The 23,223-nt window shown below is 41.5% G+C and overlaps 1 protein-coding gene across 2 annotated transcripts; it reads right to left on the bottom strand.

Moving 5' to 3' along the window:
• Window positions 1-5,197: 5,197 nt before the first annotated feature.
• Window positions 5,198-22,650, bottom strand: LOC137588407 (SAP30-binding protein-like). Of its 2 annotated transcripts, none has more exons than XM_068305477.1 (10): window positions 22,530-22,650; window positions 22,070-22,176; window positions 20,707-20,751; window positions 16,090-16,129; window positions 11,768-11,856; window positions 10,752-10,843; window positions 10,556-10,668; window positions 10,421-10,479; window positions 9,360-9,441; window positions 5,198-5,810 (listed from the first exon to the last, which is right to left on the bottom strand). In XM_068305477.1, exons 1-10 carry the CDS (start codon window positions 22,621-22,623, stop codon window positions 5,629-5,631), a joined length of 903 nt encoding a protein of 300 aa, XP_068161578.1. In that variant the 5' UTR covers window positions 22,624-22,650; the 3' UTR covers window positions 5,198-5,628. The 2 variants fall into 2 exon arrangements, with proteins under 2 accessions (XP_068161578.1, XP_068161579.1); XM_068305478.1 differs by having other exon boundaries at window positions 5,198-5,807.
• Between the last annotated feature and the right edge of the window lie 573 nt (window positions 22,651-23,223).

Here is a 23,223-nt window from a genome sequence, read left to right as displayed (position 1 = left end):
CATTTCCATATTTCCAGTAATGGGATAAAGCCTGGATCCAAATCCAGACAAGCATGTCATTGGAATCCATATAAATAAGCCGAATGACGCACATCATCCAGATTCATCACCGAGCTTGACAATGAAACACTGTGTGGCAGCAATTTTGAACAACAAAAATTTACAGTTTAGCAACTAATGAAAAGATGGAGTAAGAAAGCTGATTTGTTTCTGAACGTTAGTGATGCAGTTATTACATGTTCACTTGGTTATGATATTTTGACAGGATTGTGAAAGACAGAATAGGAAATGTCAAGACATTCCAACTTGTTGTTCCATGTTAGTTCCAGGTTGTAAGTGTAAACTTGTAAGTGTAAATAGTCAACACGCCCTCTGTTGACCACCAAAAGAATATCACTCTGACTATTGTTCAAGGTACAGATATATTCTCCTTGTATTGTACAATGAAAGCGATTTTTTTGGTATCTTTTCTTTACAGAAGTCACCATAATAACTTAAATGAAATAAAGTTCACAAATATATGTATATATACTGAATGTTATGTCTTGTTTCTCTTTTTTAAGATTACATTTATCTGTCAAAGCTGCTGTGAGCCTCATCTACATATTCCCTGACTTTATTACCAAAACTGAATCTACAATTAATCCAAATAAGCTTTGATGTAATAAGCACCAGTATAGCACCAGTACTGTATTACTGCACACTTGTTTGCACACCTTATCACCTGGTCTCTTTCCCTTCAGCAGTCAGTATTTATAGTAAACATTAACCAGGATCAGCCACCTTCCCATTGTCCCTCCTACGCTGAACAACTGAAAGCATCAACTGGAGAAAACTGTTGGAGCTGCTGAACTGTGCAGATTGATAATGTTTGAGCTCTGCTCAAAGACTTTTACAGCTGTGAATGAACTGAATCAGTAGCTGAAGGCATTTGCTCTCAAACACTAAAGTATATCCACACACTGTTGGGAGTCACCGAGCCGTGAGAGGATTGTTTGGTAGGACACGGTCATGGAGAGGTGAGTTTCCAAACAGTAACACGCTGATTTATAATATCAGTAAATTTCTGTGGAGTATATTGATAAAACCATGACCATTTTGGGTTGTTTTTGAGATGTTTCAAACATTTTACCATCAGTAGAGTGTTTTGTAAAGCAGTGATCCAGTAACATTTTCTCAGCTGTTTTCTGGCCATGTTGAGCTTCTCTGTGATCATGTCTTCCTGTCCAGTGTTCCACAGGAGCAGCAATCACTCGAGTCTCCTGAGGACTGGGTGGACTGGGTCTTATATCGACTGCATGAGGAGCCGTGGGCAGTGGGCGGTCTTGCGGTCATAGGACTGTTTGTGTTTACAACTCTGTCCTTGGTTGTCTTCGCATTGCTGTTTGGATGCTGCTGTGGCTCAGAGAAAAAGCACAAGAAGCATGGAGTGATATAGGCAGGTGACTAGAATAAAATAAAAAATAGCCAGCTTTTTAAACGTTTGATGTTTCTTACTTTTTTGTTTCTTTGACATGACTGTTAGCACCTGAGCTTGATATGTCAAAATTAATAGTCAGCCATTCTCCATTGAAAACTTGCTGAGGACAACCAAGAATGTTTTTTCATTTCTAATACAATAAAGCTGCTTAGAATTTAAAAAAAAGTAGAAATATATGATGCTTCACAAAATCCTGGTACATACAATGTGGGAATGATTGTATTTTTGTTTGTAATTGTGTCATTATTCACACAGTACTGTAGAATTATACTGTATCACTACCATTGAGTCAAAAGTTACAAGCAATCACTGTATAAAAAAGCGACCCAAAAATCACTAAATGTGTTGTTTTTTAAATGTTTCATTAATTTGAAAAGATGCAGCAGAAGTATAGAACTAGTGTAGCGCCCCCCCCAGATACACACACACACACACACACACACACACACACACACACACACACACACACACACACACACACACACACACACACACACACACACACACACACACACACACATTTTAATGAACTGTATATGTATGTAGTCCCCACTTGCTGTTCCTAGCAAATACTATGGGTGACTAACCTGAGTTTGTTATTCAAGATCCTACCTTTGATGATCTCCTGGTGTTGTTTTATTTACTTTACGTTTTCCCTATTAGATCTGTGGCAGAACATGCAATCAGTTAACATCGACGTTTGTGTCTCCCGGCGTCTGGAAGTTCGGGCCGCTAGCCGAGTCAGCTCCGGTCTTCACATTTGTCAATGTCTCTCACTTACGGAGCCGTTTTGGCTTCGTCAAACATAGCGTTTTATATTCTTTAATTGTGACAGACCTGACGTTGTCGTGTGGGGAACCCCGATGCTTTATTCGCCAGGACTGAACTCACAAAGCCCGTGTCTACCCGGATGGCCGGACCGTAACACCGAAGCGGCCTTCGTCTGCTTGTTTGTCCATCCCACACACACAGAGCCATCACGGCTTCGTCGGACACAGCGGGTTGTTTTCTTGTGACGGCAAAGAAAAAAAAGAAAACAAACGAAGTCTGATATAATTTTTTTTATTGTGAAACTTCCATTGGTTCCTGCTAGTAAATAAATAACTAAATTACTGAGTCCCAGTGCATGAAGGGGCGGCAGTGGAATAGCGGGTCGTCCAAGCGGGGGGGAGGTGGCGAGGTCAGCACGGGGTTGAATGGATTTAATTTAATTTAATTTAATTTAATTTAATACTGTTTATATATATATATGTAATTTTTTTTTTTTTTTTTATTTTATACTGTTCATATTTTAATTTGATACTGTTCATATTTTAATTTAATACTGTTATATTTTTTAAATTTTATACTGTTTATATTATAATTTTATACTGTTTATATTTTAGTTATAGTTTAGTATATAAGTCCATTTAGTGCTGCATGTGTCTGTTAGTGTAGTGTATGTCTTGTGGTATGTCCTGTGATGTCAGTGTTTCTTTTTCTCCTGGTGTTTATCCAGTATTATTCAATATGTAATGCCTGAGCAGTGGATATATACAATTTCCTCCGGGATTAATAATTACTATCTATCTATCTATCTATCTATCTATCTATCTATCTATCTATCTATCTATCTATCTATCTATCTATCTATCTATCTATCTACCTACCTACCTACCTACCTACCTACCTACCTACCTACCTATCTATCTATCTATCTATCTATCTATCTATCTATCTATCTATGATTACAAGATCGGCAGTTCAATTCCCGCTCCCACACAACCACTATTAGTGTGAGCTGACAGTGGGAGGTGTCAGCTCACTTCCCAAGCACTGCCGAGGCACCCTTGAGCAAGGCACCGTCCTCTTTATAAGTTGCTCATTAGGGCGCAACATAAAGGAGCTGCCCACCACCCCACCACCCCCCACTTGCATGCCTACAGGCCCCTTGTGTGTATGTGTGAGTGTGCAACGGCCTGTTCACATTATATACTTTATATGCATGCAATCAAACTGACAGAGTGTGCTAACAATTTGCCTACAGGGATTAGTAAAGTATATAAAATAAAAAAAATTTAAAAAGTGTTGCAGTCCTAGCGCCTGTAGTTCGGGGTCTGTTGGTCTCTTTAGATGGCTGCTCCTTGGCTTGTAGTACTGCATGAACAAACTCCCAGTCTGCCGGAAAGGATGCTCCTCAGCGGGGAATTGGTCCAGACCTTCTCCCTCAGCGGCAGCGAATAACCAGCGACTCCACATGCTGTTACTAAACTACCGACTTGTTCCAAACTTAGGAACAAGCTCAGGAAAGCATGCACTAAACACCACCACACTCCCAATAAAAAAACCCCGAATGTCTCGCTCTTAATCTTGTCCGTCCGTCCCGGGGATCCACTACAGTACTTTATTGAGGTAAAATGAACTCTGCATGTGCACCTGCATGAACATGTAATCTGTATCTCTTTTTGCTTTATTGAACCTTGCATCCACCCATTTTCTGACACTGCTATATCCCCTGTCACAGGGAGCTGGAGCCTATCCAAGTTGACATTAGGGGACATGAGACTGGGTACACTCTGGACATGACGCCAGTGCATCACAGTGCTGTGTGGCGACAGTGCTAACCACTGCCAAATTTGTATCACATGACTGAAAGAGGCAGAAACAAACCTTGATATGCCTAAAAGCTGTTCTGAGGAGTATAATGCCAGAGCTGTTGATGTAAGAAATAAAGCAGTTTTGGCTATTATCAAGGAAACCATGCAAAATGGATAGATGTCAGTTCTTCATTTCAGTTCTTATATAGGTATACTCATGTTTTTGAATATTCTTCATGTGAAATGTTTTTGTAACGTGCATATGCCGATTTACTCTTAAATAAATCAAATTAAAAAGTTAAATACAACTCATTATTTAACAGATATTGATATAGATGAGAGCACATTTATGTGCGTGAAAAGAGTGTTGGGGATAAAACATCTGAACAGTCACGTCCACTTAATATTTACTGTATAATGTCAAAAATGATGAAAATGAGGAGGATCTCTAATGAGATGATGCAGAAGTCTGACCTGTGTGAACAATATTTTTATACTTCTCAACTTCTCCCCCATTGGATTGGGCCTAAATAAAACAAATTCAGACTAACATTCAAACCGTTTCACTCTTTAATTTTATCATGATTACAATGGATTATATTCTTACGTACAGACTCCTATGTCATCTCCTTCTTCTTGGCAGCCGCTGGGCTGTTGCTCTTTCTTCCGAAAATGTACTCAGTCTTCATTTGCATAGATTAAAATCTGTCCTATGACTGCCGTAAAGTGGAGCATTGCTTGTCCATCGTCATGGTGACTCGTTGAATCGGGGCTCCATTGACAATGAATTATTAGAGTTGCGTCGCACCTGATAAACTCCGGTGAACTTACCTTGGGTTAACAAAACTAACCCTGAGCAGCCTGTGTGAAACTGGAAACCCAAGCCCACGGTAAGTCAACCCTGAGCCATGGGTTTGACACAGGGTTTGTTAACCCTCCTTTGTGAAACAGACCCAAGGTGATAAGGTGTGCAAACATAAGTGCAGTAATAGTGATGCTATACTGATGATTATTATATCGAAGTTTACTTTGAGTCATTGTAGATGCAGTTTTTGCAATAAATTCAAGGATTATGTAAATGCGGCTCACAGCAACTTTGACAGATAAATGTAATCTTAAAAAAGAGAAACAAGACATGATATATACATATATATGTGAACTTTATTTAATTTAAGTTACATCCACAAACAGAATATTATGGTGTCTTCAGTAATTTTCTTTTGGTGGTCACCAGAGGGCGCTCTGACTATTTACACTTACTGTACAAGTTTCTTTTGAAAACATAAAACTAACATGGAACAACAAGTTGGAATGTCTTGACATTTCCCATTCTGTCTTTCACAATCCTGTCAAATATCAACAAAGTATTCGTGTAATAACTGCATCACTGACATTCAGACACAAATCAGTTTTCTAACTCTGTCTTTTTGCTATTCAATATCGCTGCCACACAGTGTTTTCATTGTCAAGCTCAGTGATGAATCATTGAGTATATGGAATTCAATGATATGCTTGTCTGGATGTGGATCCAGGCTTTATTCAATTACTGGAAATATGGAAATATTTCACTGCTCACTGCTTAGCCTTCTTTGATATTGTTCCTACTGCAGAGATGACGGTGGTCTTGGTGCCGCTGGCGGTTGTTGTCACGGAGACAACAGCAGGTAGGGTAGCAGTGGTGGTGATAATAGGGGGCTGGGCCAGAGTCACAGGGATTGCAGAGTCCCATTTGCTTTTCCTTTTTTGGGCATCTGCTGAGGGAAACAAAGAAGAGGGGAGTGAATGATGCATGTGCAGACACTAAGGCCATTTTCATTACTACTGCAGAAGGAGCATAGTGATCTTAAGATGCATACGGCCATCATTTGTGACATAACAAACAGTTAACAAATCAATTTTAGTCCAATATTCAGCAAACTCAAGTGTGACGTGGAAATCAGACGCATTTTGTTTAATTTTTGATCCGAGTTCTGAACAATGTTTTGTTTTAAAAAGAGCAGATTCTCTCCTCCACATCTGTCTATGGGTCACTCTTGACGCTTATCAAGATGCTTGCCTTGGTCACAGAGGTGCCGCTCTGGCAGCTAAAACAGAATACATTACCATTAAATTGAAATTCCCCCAAGCTAGCAAAACAGGGAAAAAAACACAAAACACTGCTAATAAAATTGATTCATTGGATTTAAGTTTATTTATTATATTTAGAAATAAAATCTTTTTTTTCAAAAGAGCTTTTTACCTCAAGAAAGTAGTGCATCCCTGGGATGCGCATCAAGAAAAATTTGTGCATCCCAACATGACATTTATGCATCTCAAAAGTAGTAACAGAATATACGGTAGAAGTTTACGCAAGGATGGAGTTTTGCCAATAGTACAATATAAAAACAAAACAAACTGTTAATTTTAATGTATTTATTAATAACATAACTGTTGAAGTAAAAAATAAAAGAATAAAATTATATATTTTATCAAAGTGTTAAAGCCTGGTAGTCATTAAAAAACAGTTTTAGAAATATAGAAAGGTTTTTTCCACTTTAATTCATATACTGTATTCTCCTGTGGACACTGCACCAAGCTGACAGAGCCTTCTCATCACAAATTTCAGTAATATCTGTCTCTTTTTCTTCATTAACTTTTTTATGCAAGAGAGCACTCATTGTCGCTTGCTTTTTCTCCAACTTTTGCATCCTTTTTGGAGGCATGGTGAAAATCAATCAATCAATTGAATTTTACAGTATTTGTATAACACTTAATCACATCAGCAGAGATATCAAACTGCTTTAACAGACAGAGAAACCCAACCAGACCCTCCAAGAATAAGCAACAGCTTGTCTAACTCATTATTTCTCACTGCAGTGTGTGAAACGAGCAGAGGTTGTGTTGTCGTCTGGTTGACTTTAATAAGGCAGAATCACGGAGGTGAGTCTCGTGACAAGAAGCTTGCGCGACATCAACACATAATGCCGATTTATGGGTTAGAAATTAAAGTGGAGAAAAGGAAAAATTGTGAAAACTTTTGTTGAATGGAAGTGCATTTAAAGCTTGCCTCCCAGGGAAGCTTGCTGTCTGACAAGCGTGTGTCCCTGTCAAAAAATGTGCGGCGAAGACGCAAGGATGCATGTAGACGAGAACACTGATTCAGCTTAGAGGACATATGGGGCCTCTGAGTGGGTGTTCACTGATCCTTGTCGCCGGACCGGGCCACCTCTCACATCCCAGTCCTGTCGGGTCGGAGTTCTTTGCTCGCGTTCTCACTGAGTTCTTCCTCTTGGCAGCTCCTCCAGGGTGACAGTGGAGGCCCTGCACCCGTTGGACGCCTCTCTGAGAGGGGTGTGCTTTACGTCTGTCTGTCCTTCAAGATTCTGAACAAGGGGCCAGACTACTTCTGCCGCCAGGCTGAGCCGGTGGCCTGTAAACTGAGCGCCGTCGAACGTCTGGAGGCCAACAAAGCATAATACGTGAAGAGCCAGAAGGTGGCCCTCACCCGCAAGGCCCCCATCAAACCCCCAATCATCGAAAGCTCCTGGTTCTGGCTGGGGTGATGTTCCAGACATGCCCTTCTGCCCGCAAGGCTGGATGAGAGGTCGAGTCACATGATGTCATCAGTCGGCAGTCAAAGTACGTGTAGCACGTGAAAGAGAGGATGCTTAAAAAAAAAAAAAGGTTCTGAAGACGTCTCAGATAGATCTACTAATAAAACTGGACCAATATTTATTTAGAGACGGGATCTTAATGTATTTTTTAATATTGGACAGAATTCAAAACTCGCTCTGAAGTGCCATTCAAACACATGTGACTGCAATTAAAGTAGAAGTAGGGTCACCTAGAGACACAAGCAGTTGCACCTGCTCAGGTGTAGCTATTCCACTTCCTGTCTGAAGCAGGAAGCATTGAGTTACTTGACAGTGTGAAAACACTGTCTGACATTTCACCAGTCCGTTAAAACACTGTCATTAAACCAGGCTGTTAAAGGGGTCCTATTATGAAAATCACACTTTTTCAGGTCTCTTCATATGCATAGTGGTCCTCTCTAACCCGACCAACTCCTAGAATCTGGTAAACGCTTCCTTCATCAATAGATATTTGGAGTTTTAGGAATTCATGGCCCAGACCGAATCAAAACAATCGGCTTTTGCTGGAGTGTATTTGTTACGTCACAAATCCGCTCTGTGATTGGACAGAGTGATTGACGATATTGATTGGTTGATATGCCCAAGGGCGTGGCAATCCCCGAGGGGGGAGTTCGTTCAGGCTACGGTAGCATTGTGCAGTAATGTCCCAGCTTAGAGCTACACACTGCAAGTTTCTCACAAGCTGTTGAACTCAGTTAGCATTTAGGTCCACTTCAGTCGTGTGTGTGGGATGTGATTAGACTACGTAGCAGTGTGTATTAGTAATGACCTGGATCACAAGTACACCATGACAGTTCCTCACAAACTGTGAATTCAGCATTTGGCTAACTGGTTAGCACTGCTTCTAATTCAGAACAATTATCTGTTTTTTGGTGAATGAAAGCAGCTTTAGCTCCACAAAGTGATCGGAGAGCTACGTGTATACACACGCACGCACGCATGTATGCATGCACTCATGTACCTGCGCAAGGATACAAGAAAGAAACATGGTCTTACCAGTAAAATCTCATGTTTCATTAGTTTGCGTTAGCTTAGCTCCCGTGTTATCCATGAGCTCTCGTTAACAATTTTCAGAAAACACAGTTTAATTGCAGTATTTTCTGCATTATAAGGTGCGCCCAAAAGCCTTTAATTTTCTCAAAAACTGACAGTACGCCTTTATAATCCAATACGCCCCATATATGAAAACAGTTTTGAAATAGACCATTCATTGAAAGTGCACGTTATTGTCCAGTGCGCCTAACAGTGCAGGAAATACTGTATCTCACTGGCCGGTCTGATTATGTCGCTCAGTCTTTGCTGAGCGACAAGTCTTTGTTCAGCTTAGCACCGAAAAATCAACCGTTATATCATGAAAAACAAGAGTGGAAAACACAAGAAGAATCAGAGCGAAATACGTAGCTTTAAACTAGTCCGTTAAAACACTGTTTGACGTTGCACCGGTCCGTTAAAGGCCGGTCTGTGAAAATATTGTGACAATAAACCTTTCCGTGGAACAATACAGGTTTGGGACCTCTGGTGTAAAGCTCGTGTGGAATGGATGTAATAAACCGAGTCCAGAACATGAATGCTGCTTACTGTGTAATCTCAGCAGCATCCTTCCTGGTAGATGTTCAAGATTTAAAATGATCTTATATCTTTGATCTCAAAGAAGCCGTGGCTGACGTTTACCTGTGGCAGTGGTGGTGCTGCTGCTAGAGGCTGCTGTGCTGGTGGGGTTGGTGCCCTTCTTAGTCCCTGTGACAAACTCGATCTGTGAAGCACAAAGTTGATCAAATCACTGATTTTAATTGTGATACATCTCTACAGCTAAAACCTGTCCGCTTTCGTCAAGGCCGCATTCAAAGTATAAAGTATCGAGTTAATAAAAAGGATCCATTCCCGTTTCTTTCTCACATCAGAATTATTTTCTTCTGAAATCAACGCCGCTGCGTACCAATGACTGCTTTACATAGTGGACACGAACACAGCAGCTCCTCTAGCGTGCATGTTCAGTCAAGTCCAGTTCTTAACTCATCTGAGTTGTTTTCCTCAACCACAAGGGCCAGTTTTGTGTACAATGTCATCACCGTTAAGTCCCAGCACTGAAAACCTGGATGACTGTTTCAACGTAAATGAATAAATAAATAACGGTCAAAACTAAACACACTCCAGCGTCTTCAAGCAGATGACTTAACGGCGGCACGGTGGAGTAGTGGTTACCACTGCTGCCTCACAGCAAGAAGGTCAGGGGTTCAAACCCATCATTTACAACGTGGCCTTTCTGTGAAAAATTTGCATGTTCTCTCAGTGTCTAAATGGGTTTTCTCCGGGTTCTCCAGTTTCCCCCCATTATCAGGAAAAACATGCATCTAAGGAATATTAGGTCATGTTGGCCCGTAGTGGCGGCGCACCCAGGGTGCAGCGGCTCTAGACCGACTTTCCATCTGGCCTTTCAATTTCATTGTACCATCCCTGTGTATAATGACAGATAATGCTCTTTGTCTTTGTTAAGATGAGTGTTTACACAGACACCCAATGAGAAAACACAAAAGGCTTCAGCTGAGCTAACAGCGGCCCTGGGCTTGGCCTGAGCTGCAGTGATGAGAACTAATCTTGGATTGTATGTCTGCTGATGTGATATACAAATTAAGGTTGATTGATTCATGATGGGTGGAAAGTAGAAATGAAGTCCAGCTGATGAAGACTTGCTCCTGATACACAGATGAAGAGTCTCTGTTTTTAAGACTCACCTTTGTCCGCTCCTTCTTGGCTTTCTCCAGTTTGTCCATCTCCACCTTCTGGGCTTTCGCTACAAGGATGACACACATACATGAGCTCTGTGTTTCTTCACAAAACAGCCGTTGTGAAGAAATACCACTGCTCACCTAGAGCCTCGTAGTATGACTCTTCTGACCAGCCGTGAGGATCAAACATTTCTTTTGGGTAGTTTGTTCCTAGCTGATCAATGCCACAGAACTGTATGAGCTTCTCGTAAATACTGAAAGAAAAACCACAACAGTTATTTTCTCCTTTGACAGTCAGTCAGTTTGATTTGGATTCTTAGTGAGCTGAACTGCATACCTAGGGTTCCGAAACTCTTTCTTCTTCTGGATGTGGCTGTTGGTATCAAAATCCCCATGGAGCTTCCTCTCGTAGAGCGTGCGGATCTTGTCCTGTTATAAAACAAACAGATCAATCAGGGCCATCAGGTCGTCTTTCATCAGAAAAATACAAGTGTCTGAGCTCAGCTTCTTCCATTGTAGCATCTGGCAGGATCCACCATCAATGTTGTCAGTCAAACAACGATGACGACTAGGTTAAACCAAGCCACAAGGAGCTGGCAGCTGCAGCAGAAGCATGTGCAGTTAGGCAAACAATAGCAGCACGGTGGCAGAGGGGAATGCTAGGGAAAAAATGCTGTTTTTAACTTTGTGCTTCCAAGTTACTACCTTGCAGTGTTTTCATGCCTGACACATTGATGGCTGGGGGGACGCTGGCGTTAGCTACAACACAGGATTGAACATGATCGATACGAGTGCATTCTGAACTGGCGGTCCCGTTGAACTTGAACTGAACTTTAACATGTTGTAAACACATTCTGAGTTTGTGTGTGTGTGTGTGTGTGTGTGTGTGTATGTGTGTGCGTGCGTGCGTGCGTGCGTGTTGCTCTGTGACTTGAGCTGTCCTGGTGGAGGTGATCACTACTACCAGTCCTGCAGCTCTGATTGCTGTTTCCTTACCAAGTTGGGCTTGTGTACTCACCTGCCTCGTGGTGCATATCATAGTGACATTAGATAGACAATATGCAGAATGAAAGCTAAAATAACAAAAGATGATACTGCTAGTACAATAACAGGGGAGATTGTATGAGTTCATTTCCACCCCTGATTGGAATAAAGAAAAAGTGAGATCTTGGTTTGGAGCACAGGTTATTCTGACAACAACAAGTTATCTCCGAATGAAGCTACAGCCACACAAACACATACAACTACTCTATTAAGCTCTCACAATAGTCACAATCCCAGATAGGCCACCCAGAAGCCATTTGCAGTCAGACTGATGTGGTTAAACGAAGCTGTACATGGAGATGTGACTACCTGTAGTTGGCTGGAGCAGCGTCCAGAAGGCTCATGGGGGATCCTGATCTCATCAGGTGACATGTTCCTCACCTTCTCTGTAAACAGAGCTGTGACAAAGACAGAAACACATGAGTTCTTCTGCTTGAACTTTCCCTCTCTGCCTGTCTTGCAGGTCTTCACATGTCATATGAGAACCAGCTTAAGGGATTGTTGTTACACAGAGGAACAAACCGACGCTGTTGTTGTTTGAACAAATGCATATCACTGGGATATGAATATGACCTGGAGAACAGCTTTGGCTAATGAAACAAAAGTTCACTGTGCGATAGAAGACATAGCTACTGAATTCCTGAGCATCCCTCCTACGTGTGTGCCGGTAGTTTTAGGAGGCAGTGTGATATGAGGAGCACACATCCCAGGCGGGGTGTGGCTGTTGTCGGGGCTTGTGAGGAAAAGGGAGGCTCCCCTCCTCTACCTCCTTCCCTCCCCGCGGACCCATCCCTTGTTTTGCTCTCCCTGTTCCACTCGTCTGTCTCTCTGCTTTCTCTGACTGCAGGCCAGGCATTCCTTTATGTCACCCTTACCCCATTCAGACAGTCAATCAGCACCACCAATCACACTGTGAATTAATGCTGTGCTGTGTGAGTATGTGCACACCAGTGCAAACGCAGGGAGCGTGTCTCTTCCTTCCAATATTCTGCACAGAATGTGGACAGCTAAAAACTTGAATGGATGTGAAAAAAGATGTTTTCCTCATGTGCCATCTTTCAGCCTTGCCTTGCTGTACACAAAAAAGCATCAACCCTCAAACATAGCTGCAGTATCAGCCATTTGCAGTCACCACCTTAGCTGATTTTCATGGTGTGTGTGTTTTCAGTGGAACCACAGATCCACACTGGCTTGCCACCCTGAGCTCCGTGGCACAGCACCATCTCTCTCCTATTGCGTCATCACTGATATAGCTGTGATTCACTCACCACCCCCCACAGAAGGAGGGGCTGCTAACATTAAGCATATAGTGAACGTATTGCTCGAAGCAGCCAAAAAAAAGGATGTATGCAGTTACGGGAAGACAAATGGTTCCATGTATGTAATGACTTGTGAGCCTCATATTAATACGTAGGAAAATGTTGTAGCCTCCAACAAAAAAAACCTGACAAGGTAAGTCAGATGACTCACAGGGTTTACATGGTAGCCTGGAATTACTTTTAACTCTCTCCCATGACAATGACTCATTGTAGCTACAACAGGGTTCATCATTTGTGATAGAAACATTCTCATATAACATTAGCGCTGCCGCCTCACAACACGGCGGACCTGGGTTCGAGTCCCGCTCTGTGCGGAGTTTGCATGCTCTCCCCGTGTCTGCGTGGGTTCTCTCCAGGTTCTCCAGCTTCCCCCCACCTCCAAAAGCATGCACTTCAGGTTGATTGGGAAATGGATTGGCCCGTAGGAATGAGTGTGTGTGTGCATGGTGTACATGTGTGTATGTCTTTGTGTGTGGCTCCGCATTGCACTGGCATCGTGCCCAGAGTGTCCCCTGCCTCACGCCCTATGCCGCCGAGATAGGCTCCGGCTCCCCATGACCCGTTGCGGTGGATATAGAAGTGGTAATCTGAAGATGACTGTCAGAAAAGGCTTGGAGATGCAGCATATAACAATGCGAGGATTCTATTCTGCAGCTTTATTCCATCTCTCCTCCAGACTCACACAGAAAGTCACAATCTGGGCCCCTGATGGTCTTTTTGCGGGCAGACAATGTCTGTCCCTTCAGTGCGTGAACAAAGAGCCGTTTTCAGGCTGCTGATGGAGGTCTTTTGCCAGGTGCACTTTGACATTTCCTGATAGAATCGCTGAGCTCCACTGTAGTTCTGTCAAGACTCGGGGCTCAAGCTATGACTCAAACCCACAGCTTTAACTACCAGAAGCAGCGTCCCTAACTCTGGCTGCAGGCTCCGAGGAAACCATCAGCGTCAAAAGTGACGAGTTCACCAGACTAATGGGAGAAATGTCGCACCCCATAACTCACATACTGTTGATCTGATGTTCAGTTACACACCTGGGCAGGTCAGTCACCACTCACTAACCACAGCCATCTCCCACAAGCCATCTGTCAATCAGCAGACAAACGCAAATGCTCATATGTTAACTGCAGCAACACCCCGTTGACACAGCTAAAAGTAAAGCTGTAAGATACTTTCACTGTGTCTCATTGTGAATTAGGTTCATATACTGTACATGTCTTCACTCATCTGCAGACGAGGACAAGGAAAATCAGTCAAAGTGCAAATTCATCAATATCAGTGAGGTAATGGGGACTACTGTGTCCATTGAAATGTAAATTCTAATTCCTTTAATATGTTTCCATGCCTGGGAAGTAAAATCCATCCCGTTGGACAATGAAGAAGCTGCAAGTCTTCATCATTATCTAATGAACTAGCGGAAACCAGTGTAAATTCCATGATAAAACAATAATATCAGACTTCATAACAAACATATGAAAACAAATGTATTGGTGTTATAAACCAAGCGCACCCAACGTAGTCAAAAATCATTGTAGTGACGTAACGACTTTGTGTTGGCAAATCATTGATTGCTCTGGGCGGGCATTGTAGATGAATGTTAGCAGGCTAACTGGAGAAAGAAAGTAACTAATCATGAGATTGGGAAAGGAGCTAACGTTAAAGGAAAAGGCACCTGACAAAAGAGCAAGTGGAAAAGAAATTCTGGAGAAGTGATAGTTCTGTTAGCTGACTACATGAAAAGAACTGTATGTAGTTACTTACAGACCATTTTTGTCAGATGCCCGAGGAGCACTTTGGATACTACATCGATTGTCCCATTCCAAATGAAAACCATAGCTGGACAGACTGTTTGCCTAGCTAGCTAGTTTCACTCAGATATTGTTGGCGTTTTCTGTGTCGTTCCTGCTGTTTGAACTTTCTGCTCAAAAACGTGTGTGTATGTGTGTGTGTGTGTATAAAAAATACAAAATAAAAGAAATAAATTTATTAATAATTCCCTTAGGTAAATTACTTTTAACTTCAAATGCTTGCACAGGTATACAGTACACACACACACACACACACTGGCAGTATGGAAAATGATCATTTGGACATGACGAAAATGAAAATACAGTAAACATGTACAGTGAGGGCAGGGTGGTTTGAGTTGGGGTATGGACAATGATTGTACTTTTGTAACATTGAGGTATAGCCAGTGATTATGTTTGGGTCATATCATTGGTTTTTATTTAAAAACAACATTTTTGACCATTGTATAAACTTTATGACTCATAAAGAAAGAAACAGACCAGTGGCTCAGTGGTAAAGCAGGCGGTAGAGCGGGTCGTCCTATGATTTCAAGATCGGCGGTTCGATTCCCGCTCCCGTCCAAAAAATACAGCTCACCTCTGGAGCACTGCCGAGGCGCCCTTGAGCAAGGTGCCGTCCCCTTTACAAATTGCTCATTTAAGGCGCACCAAGATGGAGCTGCCTGCCACTCTACCTCCCTTGCATGCCTACAGGCCCCCTTGTGTATGTGTGTGTGTGCTACAGGGGCCTGTACACACTAATATATACGGTATATGCATGCGTTTGAATCATTAGCTAGAGTGTGCATTCTTAATTTCCCTTCGGGGATCAAAAACAGTATATTAAATTAAAAATTAAATTAAATTAAACAAATATCCAACTGTCAACCATGTTTATCAATGCCTCTTCAACATGGAGCGTTTATATGTCATAAAATAGCTGGTTTTAACTCTGTCCATTCTGTGTGTACATGTAGACACGGGTCACACACACTAACGTCAGAGTGGTATTCATTGCAGGGAGACGCCCCCAAGATAGAAAAAGATTTGGTTACAGCGTCCACACGACAACCCAGAACTGGCGTTTTCAAAAAACTTCACTTTGGCCAGCGTTTTTGTCCCTGATATCTGAGTTGTCGTGTGAACGAAAGGCGTAACCGCAACAAAAAGCTTCGCTGCCCAATGCCTTACGCCATATAGTTCATGTGATTCCTTCTGGCAGATGCCCTGTGATTGGTTGGGTGCCCTGATTGGTTCGGCGCTTGATTTTCAGGTAGTGCATGGAGTTGAAGCATGACAGTGTGAGGTTTTCAAGTGAGCTTATTCAAATACAGTATATACGTTGAGGAGATGATAAAAGGATTCATTATGAAGGAATGAGAACTGGGTGGATGAGCTGCTTGAAGTAATGTATGAAAGTATTGAATGTATTTGTGTTTCTGCTAAAATTGAAAGCTGCCTATCAGAAGACTGTACAAAACAACAACTGACAACACATTGATTTTCATGTCAGTGGATGTGTACTCACCAACAAGTTCGTGGGGGTCCTTTCTTTCTGCTTGTGAGATCTGCACAAAAACAAGAGGGAAGAAAAGGGGAGAGGAGATAGAGTGATGGGACATTTAGATCTCTTTTAGATAGGAGAATTCAATCATTAATGTTAGTAGGACCTCAGGTGGATATTATTTAACCATGTTTCCAAACAGGTAATTATGGGCTGGCGAGCTGACCTTGCAGCTCTCAGGAAAGACATGAAGATGGATAACAAAGAGCACATTCCATTTGTGCCATAAAACTACAATTCAAGCTCTGCACAGAATAAAGGCTGACAGGGGAACTGCTTCCAAGAAGGAGTAGAAACCAGAAAAGTATATCTATCACATCATCAACCAGAAACCGCACAGTCACCTCAAAGAATTTGTCCTGAAGCTGGACAAAGCACAGGAAGGAGAAGGCGGAAGAGGAGGAGGAGAGGGACAGAAAGATGGGGCACAGCAGAGAATGCAGGCAGAAATCCCAACTAGACAAGTAAATGATTAAATGAACATCGCCTGCTGTTTGAGAACTGATTAAAAATCACTTCACAGACCTGCTTCCAATTTACTTCACAGGAAGGTCAGGGGTCACATTGGTATAATTCCAAAGAGTTTATTAAGGAAGAATTTAGTTCAAGTTTACTTTGTGTTAAACACATCAAGTCAGGTGCTAAACATTTACTCTAGCTTCCTAAATGTGTTGGAGATGAATTTGCATAGGTGAAAGAAAAATTAACTTTCTCTTCATACTGTATATCACACTTTTCATACACAGAGACAATAATAGTTTTCTCTTTTTTGGTTGCTTTAAAAGTCCTTTTCTGACAAAACAAACCCCGGCTCATTCTCAGTTAGTGAAAACAGATGTTTGACATCTTCTTGGCTCTGGAGTGAGACGTCTTCAGGTTTATCTGGGTTTAGATTCCAATTTGACAATTTGAAGGTGAATACTGCAAATGACCCCCCCTCCAGTTGTCAAACATGAAGCATTATTCAAGGTATGACTGGACAAATGATATGGCTTTTTGCTTTTGCTTTCTCTTCAAAAGCTCATTTTGGAAGAGAAGAACATTGCAAATTATCATCTGGTCTTGTGTGACGCCACTCAGCGAACTACATGTCTAGTCCTGCACGATATTCCAACATCAACTCGGTTGTCAGTTTGGAAAAGAACGGTATTAAAAAAGACATAATTCACTACAAGTCTGGCCATGTTAAAAGTTGCAGCTAAGTGGAAGGAGTGTTAGTCAGATATGAGCTTAAGTTGAGCTGAAGTGGAATTCAGAGAATGGAAGTCAAACAATGACTTGTCTCCAACCATTAATCTCTAAAAAACACTATTTTGTGAAATAAAGTGTTGTGTCAATCGACTTAAATGAATTACAGCCATAAATGACTGCGTTACACTTACGATCTATTCTCGAACAATCCAAGCTATAACTGGTTTGTACTCAATGACAAGTCAACACATTGAGCCATGAAGATCGACATTGGACTTTATGAATTCTCTTGACGCTTAATTAAGAGCATCTTGGGCTATTGCTAACTTCATCTTAAAGGGTTAATATGAAAATTCTAACATTCTGTTCCACCTCAGTTTGGCCTGTTAGCATACTGACCATTAGCACAAATCATGCATTGATCCTCATGCCAGTTTAGAATGAAAAAAGATAGCCTCTGCCCCATTTTCCTAAACAAAGACTCGAGCACTATGATCACATTGTGAAAAATCCTACAGATATTTCCACTAAGATTTTATTTTGGAGTAGAAACAAAGTACAAACTTCCAGTTCCACATAAACAATACACATTCAATGCTTTTTTCAAATGTAACCCTGTGGATGGCAAATATTCTTTCCTGAGCATTCAGTCACTCCTCTAAATCAGTACTGTGTGGTGACCGCCTCTTCCATCATTAGCCAAAAATGTATCAAAGCATCATCAGCTTCTATTCGGCTCACAGACAACAGCTAGCAGGTTCCCGTACATTCAGTCACTTGTAACAGTCTGCATATATTAGCTGTTTTAATGCTAATTTGATCCAACAGGAGAAGAACAAACCCTACGAGCAGTTAACTTGAGGAAAACAGTCCTTCTACTGACTGACAATCCCACTCGACTTACAGAGAAACACACAGAGATGTTTTCTGGTTTCACATCAGTGCTGATGCGTGATGAACAGTGGTGAAACATAACTTGTCTCATTGCAGACCGACATAGATTGTTTTGTAAAAGCTTGTAAGTGTATCTAGTTTGGTTGACACCATGCAGTTCTGATTGTTCCATTATGACACATAGTTAATCAGCTTCTACCACACAACACATCTGCTGTTGAATGAAGAATCGTGGGGGCAAAATTCAAAGACATAACTTGTGTGTATTGAGTGACATTATAAAGCGTCGTATTGACTAACAAAGTAAACAGGTGGCATTAAAATCAAAACCCTCAAAATTTAAAATCAGACAGGCTGGGCTTGCACTAGCCGATCGCCACTACGCCATAGGCGAAGTAAATTCCAGATTGGTTACAAGATTTTTAGCCTTTGTAGCCACAGTGGCGTTCTTATTTTTAGGGAAAAAAAGGCTAAAACTTTTTTGGACTCGCGAAAATCCCCAAGTGATAACATAAGAAAACAAACTTTTTCTCTCGCAAGGCGGTGCGCATACGAACAGAAATAGCCGAAGTGACCCGAACGCTATGTCCTCTTGTCCAATGAAAAAAAAGGATTCTATTTTTACAAGCTAAACCCGCGAATTGGTGTACGACAAGGCAAGGACGATCGATCGAAAGAAAATGAGAATAGAGTGTTTTATAGTAGAAATTGTGCTAAATTTCTAATTGAACAACAAACGGTGAATGCTGAGAGCGGGTAGGAGTGGTGACAGACCAATCAGAAGGTAAATGAAAGATATTATCAATACTTTTTTGTAGTCTTAGACTTTTGATCCCTATGACTGGCAGGAATAACCAGCGATGCATGTCAATGTGTATTCACCTCGCTCTCCATTTTTCATGCCTTTTTAAATTGAAATGAAAAATCGTATTATCGAATTAAAAAAAACTAAACTAAACTGTGACCAATGGTGTTGGTGGTGGTGGTGGTGGTGGGGAATCCAAGAAGGAAGATTCCACAGTGGAAGAGGATGATCTTCCCATAGATCTGTCAAAGTCGAAGTGACATTCAGAATTTTAATTTGTGCTATGTCTCATATCTTGCCAAGAATCAAAATTATTCAAAGTGTCTAAGTCACAGTTAAACTGTCTTCTAGTCGAAGTAAAACTTACAAGTAAACATTGAGTAATATTTTGTATGACTGTATCTTCGCATAGTGAATGCAAGTTTTCAATTGTTGAATCTCACATTTATACCTGCATAAAGTACGATAGAAATAAAGATAGTTAAGCTTCAACTGTTGACTTTAGGTATTTTTGTAGGTAAACTGAACAGAAGATTTTGCCCTCAGAATGCACCAGAATGCAGGAAAACAAGCCAATTTTCTAAAAAAAAAAATGCTAATAACCCCCCCCCCCATAGGGGGGCTTACTGCCCCACACCCCCCACGACGAACTTAGCTCATCGCCGCGGTGCTGCTGTCTTGGACACAGAATGTGGCTTTTTGTGGATTGCTCAATTCTTTTACAATGAGCCACAGTGGCTTAGTCATACTACCTCCTAGTGCAAACCCAGGGCAGGTTATATAATTCATGAAACATACGTCACAAACTCCTGAGGGCTGAATAAAAAACAAATCAACATAAGAATTATTGAACATAAACTTACAAATTTAAGAGCAGAGTTTGCAGGAAAAGTTTCTCTGGCATAATTAACTCTTAACTGACCTATACAAAGAAGTGCAGCAGCAAGCTCCCATAGCTTTCAGACACAAACACAGGGTGGGGTTAGTGTAGGTCCAAGCAGTGTGCTCTAAAATGGCACACTGTTGGCTGAGCTCTTCCTTGTAATGATTCACACCTTCATTCAAGGTGCTTCATTCAAGCAGTCTGAAGCATATTTCAAACACAAACCACTGACCTGGTATTTGAGCGTTAATGGGGCAGCAGTGGCTCAGTGGTAGAGTGTGAGGTAGAGCGGGTCGTCCAACGTTTCAAAGAGCGGCAGTTCAATTCCCGCTTCCGCCCTACACAAAACCCGGAGGACAGTGGGAGGTGTCAGCTCACCTCCGGAGCACTGCTGAGGCGCCCTTGAGCAAGATGCATTCCCCTTTGCAAGTTGCTAATTTGGGGCGCACCACGAGGGAGCTGCCCGCCACTCTACCTCCTCTGCATGCGTACAGGCCCCGTGTGTGTGTTTGTGTGTACAGGGCCTGTACACACATATACAGTATATGCATAATTCGAACTAACTATATTGTGCCACTAATTTCCCTGCGGTAATTATAATCAGTATATAAAATTAAATTAATTTTTTTTTAAAAATGTGAAACACACACAAGCCCACAGCACCATCTAGTGAAGAAGCACTCTCATAGTGTGTGGCAGCAGCTTCAAAACAGCCATCGCTTTCGGTTAGTCACAAAACAAATAAGAAAGTAAAGCTTGATCCTACTCAGTATCACAGCCATCCCACACCAGGTGGGGGTTCAAGTACCTCAATATCATCTGCACCTCTCCCCTCTTCAGACTCGTCCATTTCCTACAAAAACAAGAATGCAGAAAGTTAACAACCTAAGGATCAGAATAGACTACGCAGAGATGCAGAGCAGACGAAAACCAGCATCGAGTGACGACCAGCAGAACCGTTCAATAACACAAGTCCGAGTCCGACACAGTAGTCTATTCAACAATGATAGTAAATGTCAAGACTGGCACAAGTTGACAAACGGCACAAATGTCTTTATAGATATTGGGGACACTCAATCAGTTCTACCCCCAAAGGTGGGGGTACAAAAGTCTGAAAAAAATTATCATAATCAGTGGATATGCTGGTACATTAAAATTATTTTTGTTTCATGCTCTTTTGAGAGAAGAAAGCAGCAGACAGGTACAGATCACAGGCAGGAAGCAAACTGTCAACATAACAGCCATGCAATGTGAGATGTAACTCCTCATCCATCAAGTTGCTTGAAGCTAGAAATCTCAATTCTGATATCATTTGTTTCCTCAAGGTTAAAGCTGACAGTCACTGTAATGTAAACCACTAAAAAAGTGCTGTAGAAATACTTCATTTGTGTGACATTTATGAGTAGCATATGTATTTCATATTGTTGACACCCTGTCAGCAATGCAATGATTTAATAGTTTGTAGTTATGTTGTATCAGATTTAATACATTGTGGGATCCTTCTGATGTACGTTATATACAGTATTCTTAAATTTGTAGCTACAGAAAAAGTAAAAACAAAGAGTAAACTAAAAATGTTCTGTATTTCGTAGGGGACAGTCAAAGGCAGCTGTCAAAACACTATTTTCAATAAACTGTTAATATGTATAAAAAAGATGACATACTTAAATGTGAAAGGCAATCTTCAAATACAACTGTTTTGTATGGAATCACACAATTTACAAAATATTACTATCAAGGGTTCAACAAAGCTGTTGTCTGCGAACTTAGCGTTGTGTAGTTGTCCTTTTTCTACAGTAGGTGTTTAATTCAACTAAGAAATTATAGTTAGATAATGAAATAAAATATTGTAATTGGATGAATGAATGTATACTGGATTGGTTTAACTGATATTGTGACAAATCAACAGCTCACTGATGAAAAAAAGAACAATTTCATACAGAACAGGACAGTCCTGGTGACACGTAACAGGAGATCAGCTATCAACAATGTCAAAACAAACTGACTTACAGCTAAAGTTCAGTTAGCAAAACATTTCCATCACTTTATAAGTCTCAAAGGTTCGAAAGTGTGTGAAAACCAACTGAGCAGTCAGTAGAGATGAAACCTAGAGGACATCCTGTTCCTCACAAGAGAAACACGTGCTTTCAACCCTATATGCAGATACTAACCGAGTTGCTCTCTCTGCTGTCTTCATTTCCAGACACCTTGTCATTTGGACCTTCAGTTCGGTTCAGCGCATCGTCTCCATAACTGTACACCAGACCTCCATGGTCCCCTAGTGACAGACAGGGAGAGACAGAGGGACAGAGGACAGAGTTTAAAACCTAGTGGGTTTGTTCAGCACCTTGTTACAGTAGTTTAAAACGGAATTTGTTCAAACCCTAGTGGGTTAGTTAGTTTAAAAAAGTAGTTAGTTTAAAACCTACTGAGTTCAAAACCTCGTTAGTAGGTTAGTTAGTTAGTTCAAAACCTAGTTAACTTGAAACCTATTTAGTTTAAAGCCTAGTTTGCTTAAAACCAGTGGGTTAATTACCAGTTAGGTGTTTTAGTTTACAGCTCGCCGAGCGAGTCCACGTTATATGTGCACGATAATTAAGTCTTCTATGTGTTAAGTCTACTTTGTGTTACCTGTCTCGTCTATTTCGGGCTCAGAGTCAGGCTCTGAATCGTCTCCATAGTCAGCCAAAGACGAGAGAAGAACACTCTTTTTAGCGCCAGACATTGTCCGGTACGTCGCATAAACGAAGGGAGTCGCAGATTAATAACGTCACTGAAATCGTAGCACCTCCCTGCATTCAATTCAATTCATCAATCCATCCATCCACTCATCCATTTTCTTCCGCTTAATCCGCCACAGTGGGTCACGGGTAGCTGGAGCCTATCCCAGCTGGCATAGGGCTTGAGGCGGGGGACACTCTGGGCACGACGCCAGTGCGCCGCGGAGCCACACACAAAGACAGACAACCACACACCCACACACTTACTCCTACGGGCAATTTGGGACTGGCCAATCAACCTGTAGCGCATGTTTTTGGAGGTGGGAGGAAACCGGGGAACCCGGGGAGCACCCACGCATACACGGGGAGAACATGCAAATTCTGAACAGAGCGGGACTCGAACCCGAACCCGCCGTGTTGTGCGGCGACAGTGCTACCACCGTGCCGCCACCAATTCAATTCAATTCAATTAAAAAAACTTAATTCGTTCCCAAGAGGCAATTGAATACACATAAAGCAAGTTTGGTGTACAAAAAAATAATAAAGAGTGCAAAGACCAAAAACCAGACTTTTACTACACAGAAAGCCAACATAACACTAAAAAA

The sequence above is a fragment of the Antennarius striatus genome, chromosome 21 (assembly GCF_040054535.1).
Source record: "Antennarius striatus isolate MH-2024 chromosome 21, ASM4005453v1, whole genome shotgun sequence".
Classification (NCBI taxonomy): Eukaryota; Metazoa; Chordata; class Actinopteri; order Lophiiformes; family Antennariidae; genus Antennarius; species Antennarius striatus.
Note: the sequence above shows the minus strand (reverse complement) of the source record. Positions and strands in the feature narration are given on the sequence as shown.